The following is a 6000-nucleotide window of genomic DNA, read 5'->3' as shown; positions in this document are numbered from 1 at the left end:
TTTTTTTTAAAGATAAAAAGATTTAATAAGTTGACAAATCACTTAATAAAATGTAGACAATAAAATATAGATTCTGACACAGAATAATAGTCAATTCTATTCTAAATAGCAAGGCATATAAGAATAGATAACTAGAATTTAGTATTTTAAAAGCAATTTAATTAGAAATTACATTCTACATACAGGTGTTATTCCAAGAAGTTTCATTCCGTTGGCTAGGACTGAGCGGACAGCTCTGAAAAGGTGAAGTCTGGCCTACAAAATAAATCAAAGAATGATCAAAGGTCAATCCAGTAACAGGCTAACTATAACTAAATAAGTAAAATTGCTTTTAGAAGAAATTCTAACATTCTTCTAAATTAAAGTAGGAACAATATCTCCAAGTGCCCAAGGGTTGGCTGTGAGCAAAGAAAGACAAATTCCTAGAATTTGTTTTAGGAAGACTGGTACTCAAGGGTGGTGGGATGGGAGTGACAGAAACACCATGAAGTACAGCTTCAGATGAGAGGAACTAATCACTCTATCCCCTGATGCAGGAAAATGTTTTGTCGTATGTTGGAAAGTAACGTTGATTGTTACAGCCTAATTCCAGTTACCGCCTGAGTATGTAAGTACACTGCTGTAGTCTGACAACAGGATGCTATTTTAGGAACATTTACAAGACTGACTCAGTAATAACAGTCTGAGGATGCTAGAGATGACAGTGAGGAACTCGATACAACATACCCCAGCCACCTCAGGAGGACTGTTTCTGATGTGCAGTGTTCTGTGTGCCACCGCAGCGAGGTGACTGAAACGGGAAGAGAGAAATCAGGATCAGAACCAGCAGGAGTTTCCTGTGTGACATATAAGCTTGATGTCTAATCTCACTCCCTCAATTTAGACAAGTCAAAGCCCAGAGCCACTGAAGGGTATTTCCAAAGCTGAATGGATGAGACTGAATTCACTGCTTGTCGCTAACTGGCAAAGTGAAATACATGAAACTCCAGTTTTAGATTTTTGGTCCTGGTTCTACTACTAGGGCTTCCCTGGTAGCTCAGATGGTAAAGAATCTGCAATGCAGGATACCCAGGTAAGATCCCTGGATCGGGAAGATCCCCTGGAGGAGGGAATGGCTAGCCACTCCAGTATTCTTGCTTGGAGAATCCCATGGACAGAGGAGCCTGTTGGGCTCCAGTCCATGGGGTCACAAAGAGTCAGACACGACTGAGCAACTAACACTAACACTACTATTAATAGTAATGGATGGTATTATAATTTTGTTGTCCTTTAAGGTTATGATTTCACTATTTTATAAGTACAGGGGATTATTTTCTAATAATTAGCTTTCCTTTATTTAGGCATCCCTCAGGATGAGATGTAACACAGCCTGGCCTGTCTCCTCTGTATAGTGAGGTGGTGGTGTAAGACTAGTTATCAACCTACTCTGCACACACTGGCCACTCTTAAAATATTTTTTCTGTTTAGGTTATGGCAGCAAGAAGAATACTGTGCCAGAGAAATGATGCTTACAACATTGGTTTCAATGATTAAGTGACAATAAAGATTTTATGGCTTCTTCATTTCTATATGTCTAAGTGAAAATTAAAAGGAAACAAAAATCTATAAATCTGGGGAAGACAGGTAAAAAGCATGATCAAGAAAAAAGTCCCAGTAAATCTCTGATTTCAATAAATCTTGAGTAAAAGCAGATACTTCCTTTCTTAAAGAGCTTTATGAGAAGCTACAACTTTGTTGCTCTAAGACTCAACCTCTATTCAGAGTTTCTAAAACAGCCACTGCGAAACTTCTATCAAAGTGTCACCTACTCGCTTTCCAATTCATCCTCTACCCTCTATCAGACTGACTTTCCTGTGCCTCTGCTTAAAACTTTTTTTATGGGCCTCACTGTCCTGAACATAGGCTGGAATGCTTCAGTGCACAACAAAAAGGCCACGCATTTGTTCCTCATTCTCCCAGAGCTGCGTTTGTAGTTCCCTGAATGTGTCACGTTCTTGCCCAGCTTGGGCTTTTCCCTCCACTGCCACCTTGTTTCTCCTGACTCACATCTACTCCCCTCCTCTGAGAAGTCCTCTCTGATCCCTCGAGGCTGGGCTGAGAGCCCTAACCTCGGCCCTCATGTCCACTCTATCCTAACGTGCACTCTACTGTGACCATCCACGATGGAGCTATTGGTTCCCGTTCAGTGGACGACAGTGACAGGACCTTCAATCACTGAGTGAGTGAACATTAACTGCTAACTGCAAAGATGAAGCGAGAAGTCCTGTAACTTAAAGTGTGTAATTTTTTAGGCTGACAGATTTGTCTATGGGAAACCTTTAGAAAGAAAGGTCCTTTGTCATATCAGGTCTCAAACACTTAATGCCTGAAAATAGCAAGTTTTTAAAGTACCTTAGAGTTAGAAGGTAGCTGACAATGTGCCTGGGCTGAAGGTCTTGAGATGACCTATAAAGTACCTCGTCGAACCTAAAAGAAAGATGAGAGGAGTGGTGGGCAGGGGAAGGCTGGGCACGTATTACCCTCCGCTAAGATGCTAAGACAAAGATGGTGAAAGGTTGAGTTGATATCATTAACGGTATTAGACATATGCAAAACAACCTTGTGTAAATTTGAAGGTGAAGGCACATTTTTCTTTCTTACAAATTCCTCCATGGCAGGTACTTTCTAAATTATCTTGAAATCCTGTAGGACTAGCCTAAAGCAAGGACTTAAATCATAGCTGTTAAATGTACATAGTCTCTAGCCATGTTTAGGAACTATTCACTGCCAAGAAAACCAGGTTGGCTTATTTTTTCCTCACAAGTAAGCCAAATGTAAATAAACTAACCCTTCTTCCCAGGAAAGAACCAGAGACCACTGTGTGGCAGAGAAAATGCCCTTGTTGCTAAGCATCCACATCCCTTCCAGATATTCCGGAGATTAGTCAGTCTCTCCTGACAAGTATGGCTTCACTGATAATTCTGGTGAGAGCTCAGAAGTATGGTCTCTTGCCCAGTGTATTTGAGGCTGCACTGAAGCCAAGAGGCAAATGACAGGCTTATGGTCTCAGGGAAGGTGCACAAAGGCAGGGATTTTCCTACACTTACCACACAGGGTGAGAAGATCCTTTCTGAAACTTAAAAGGTTATGCTTTTCTTAGGCTTTACATTCTCATACTTTGATTTAAAGGATGTTAGGCATCTGGGCTAATTCAATGGTGATACTATTTTTAAAGCCTCAGCATTAGCCGTGAGCATGCCCTCTGCCTGCTCTCAAAGGGTAGGCACTCACTTTGTGGTCACATCTTTGTGGGAGACCTGGGTTCAATCCCTGGGTCAGGAAGATCCCCTGGAGAAGGAAATGGCAACCCACTCCAGTATTCTTGCCTGGAGAATCCCATGGATGGAGGAGCCTGGTGGGCTGCAGTCCACGGGGTCACAAAGAGTCGGACACGACTGAGCTACTTCACTCACTCACTCGGAGAAGTGCTGTCTACAGTCACTGGCCTGTTCACCTCAGTGGTCAGCAAACGACAACAGTCCCTTCACGGGGCAGAAGCAGACTGGATCTTGTTAGGACACCATACCTGAGAAGATGCTGGAGAATGGAAACAGATTGTGGCTCTTGTAAGCAGGCAGTGTTGAAGTCATTGAGATAACCACATCCAAATGTCTCTTCCAGACTGTTGTCAAAAGTTTAAACACAACAAAGGATTAAGCAAGTCAGCTGGGGTACGAATAGTTGCAAGTAAGGAACATCATCCCAGCGTGCATACTCTCACCCTCCTTAATCTACTCCTAGACTCGGAAACTAACAGCATTTGACTCGATGCCTCAATTTTTCCTAAATCTGTTTCTTCATCTGAAAATGGAGTATGTTCCTTGGCGGGATTATTCTGAGTGCTAAATAAGGTAATACACAGAAAAGCATTGTTACATAGGTGTGCAATAAATAAATGTTCAAAAACCCCCTCAAGATCCAAATATAACAGGAGGTCCACCAGACTTCATCTGGCTTTGAAAGTTAGATGTTGGAGAAGTGCAGAAAACAGAGCCTTTGGTCTTGGAATCACTCCACCCAGGCCTCACCCTGAGAAGGCCAGAGCCGTCCTGTATTTCCCTGCAGCCCCTTGTCACCTGTGGAGGCGGGCGTGTGTGTACTGCAGGAAGACTCCTGTGTCTCCGCGGCTCTGGAAAACACGATCCCAGCTGAACTGATAGTCCGACAGCAGGAAACCTCTGAAGTCCTAAAACGACAGGAAATCTTCAGCATGAGGAGTTGTTGCAGTACCAAATCAAAGGCCCTCCCACCCAGGACGCAGTTTTCACAGACCTGAATGATGAGGGCTGCGAGTCCCACCTGCTCTGCTGTCTCCTGGGGATTCTCCAGCTCTTTGGTCGCTGAAACAGACGAAGGTAGCTACTTACACCTTGCGTGAAACTACAAAACCCAGGATTGAAGTGGAGATGTGCTGTGTGTGCTAAGTTGCTTGAGTCCAACTCTTTGCAACCCTGTGACTCTAGCCTGCCAGGCTCCTCTGTCCACGGGATTCTCCAGGCAAGAATACTGGGGTAGGTAGCCATTCCCTTCTCCAGGGGATCTTCCCAACCCAGGGATCAAACCTCTGTCTCTTATATTGGCAGGCGGTTCTTTCCCACTAGCGCCACCTGGGGAAACCTGCCCAAGTGTATGTGGACAGCATCAGAACAAACAGGTGCACAGTGGGTACTTTACTTGCCTATTTGGGCGGACTTAACTTTGCTAATGATGTTTCCCAAGCCTTCATTAAAAGGGAAGAGACATAATTTTTCTTACAAATATCCCATGTAAGACATTAGACTTCTTTACTTCTGTTACTTCTTTTTCCAAGGGTGAAGCTTACACAAAGCCATGAGGACTTGTGACTTGCTTCAATTACAGAATACAGGAACTCTGCATAACCACTCCAGCTGTGGAGTGACGATGCTGGAGCTGCCTGGGCAAAGAGGCTCAGTGTGTATCGATTCACATTACTGGACCAAGCCACAGCCAAGTAGCAAGCACCAAACCCTAGCACCCTGAATTAGTGAAGCTATATTTGACAAGGTTAGTGAAAGTTCCAAGGAGGGATGGTCAGAATAAATCACACTGCACAAAAAGTCCAGCAAAACATAAGAGTGGACGTAAGTTATGCCTGTAACAAAACAACGAATTTACTCTTAACAGAAGCCATGTTCTGTAGCATCCTCAATCGAATCTCATTTAGAACATCTTCCAGAAAAGTAACATCTCCTCTCCGAGTTTTCATTCCCTGCACTACTCCAAAGGGCACGTGCTGGCACCTGAAATGGAAAAGCAGGCATTTAGTTCACTGGAAACTAAAAAGGAGCTGCTGATCAAAGCATGTAACAAGACACTTACAGAGAACAGTTTCAACTTTTAACTCCTGTAATCAATAAAAAGTGAAACATGCTGTGATGTGCTGTGTGCCACAGAAGACGTTAAACACACAACCTCATTCCATAGTCACAGGATATGATTAGATTGTTAGTTGCCTTTATGAAAAAAAGGAGATGGGAATTAAGCATTTTGAAAATCAAGGCATTGAGAGCAGTTATCTAATAAAACCATGTATTAAATGTTTAGACAATAGAAATTAATATAACCATGCAAAGCTAAGTGCAAAGAACAAATGTTTTTCCACACTAACAGCTTGAAACAAGAAAGTAAAGTTTGAATGAAAACCTTTATCAACCTGGTACATTTTTGGACATGGCTGACCTAGCAACAGTTGAATGCTCTTGAGAAGGCAATTTAGAATCACGCAGACCGTACCTTTCTGCCCAGTCATATCCCATGATCTGCAGCATCTGGAACACTTGCTGAAAATGTTTTTTTTGCCCTTTATCTGTCTTGAGAAAAAAAAGTGTATTTAAATAAAAGAACAGTGATATGTTAAATCTACAGTGTTGTTGTTTAGCTGCTAAGCTGTGTCCAACTCTTTGCGGCCCCATGAACTGTAGCCTACCATGGTCCTCTCTG

At 42.8% G+C, this 6000-nt stretch overlaps 1 protein-coding gene across 5 annotated transcripts in view; it reads right to left on the bottom strand.

Annotated features, from left to right (window-relative positions):
- Positions 1–6000, bottom strand: part of RARS2 (arginyl-tRNA synthetase 2, mitochondrial) — a 73994-nt gene continuing 67994 nt past the window's right edge. For all 5 annotated transcript variants that reach the window (XM_055535531.1, XM_055535534.1, XM_055535536.1 and 2 more), the window contains 8 exons: positions 5794–5870; positions 5176–5300; positions 4312–4379; positions 4116–4225; positions 3566–3661; positions 2392–2466; positions 727–790; positions 1–255 (listed from right to left, as the gene is read on the bottom strand). In XM_055535531.1, coding sequence (XP_055391506.1) covers positions 169–255; positions 727–790; positions 2392–2466; positions 3566–3661; positions 4116–4225; positions 4312–4379; positions 5176–5300; positions 5794–5870 — 702 coding nt within the window. In that variant the 3' untranslated portion in view covers positions 1–168. The remainder of the gene's footprint in view (positions 256–726; positions 791–2391; positions 2467–3565; positions 3662–4115; positions 4226–4311; positions 4380–5175; positions 5301–5793; positions 5871–6000) is intronic.

This window comes from Bubalus kerabau, chromosome 9 (genome assembly GCF_029407905.1).
Source record: "Bubalus kerabau isolate K-KA32 ecotype Philippines breed swamp buffalo chromosome 9, PCC_UOA_SB_1v2, whole genome shotgun sequence".
NCBI classification, from domain to species: Eukaryota; Metazoa; Chordata; class Mammalia; order Artiodactyla; family Bovidae; genus Bubalus; species Bubalus kerabau.
The sequence above is the reverse complement of the archived record's forward strand: the minus strand, read 5'-3'. Positions and strand labels throughout refer to the sequence as shown.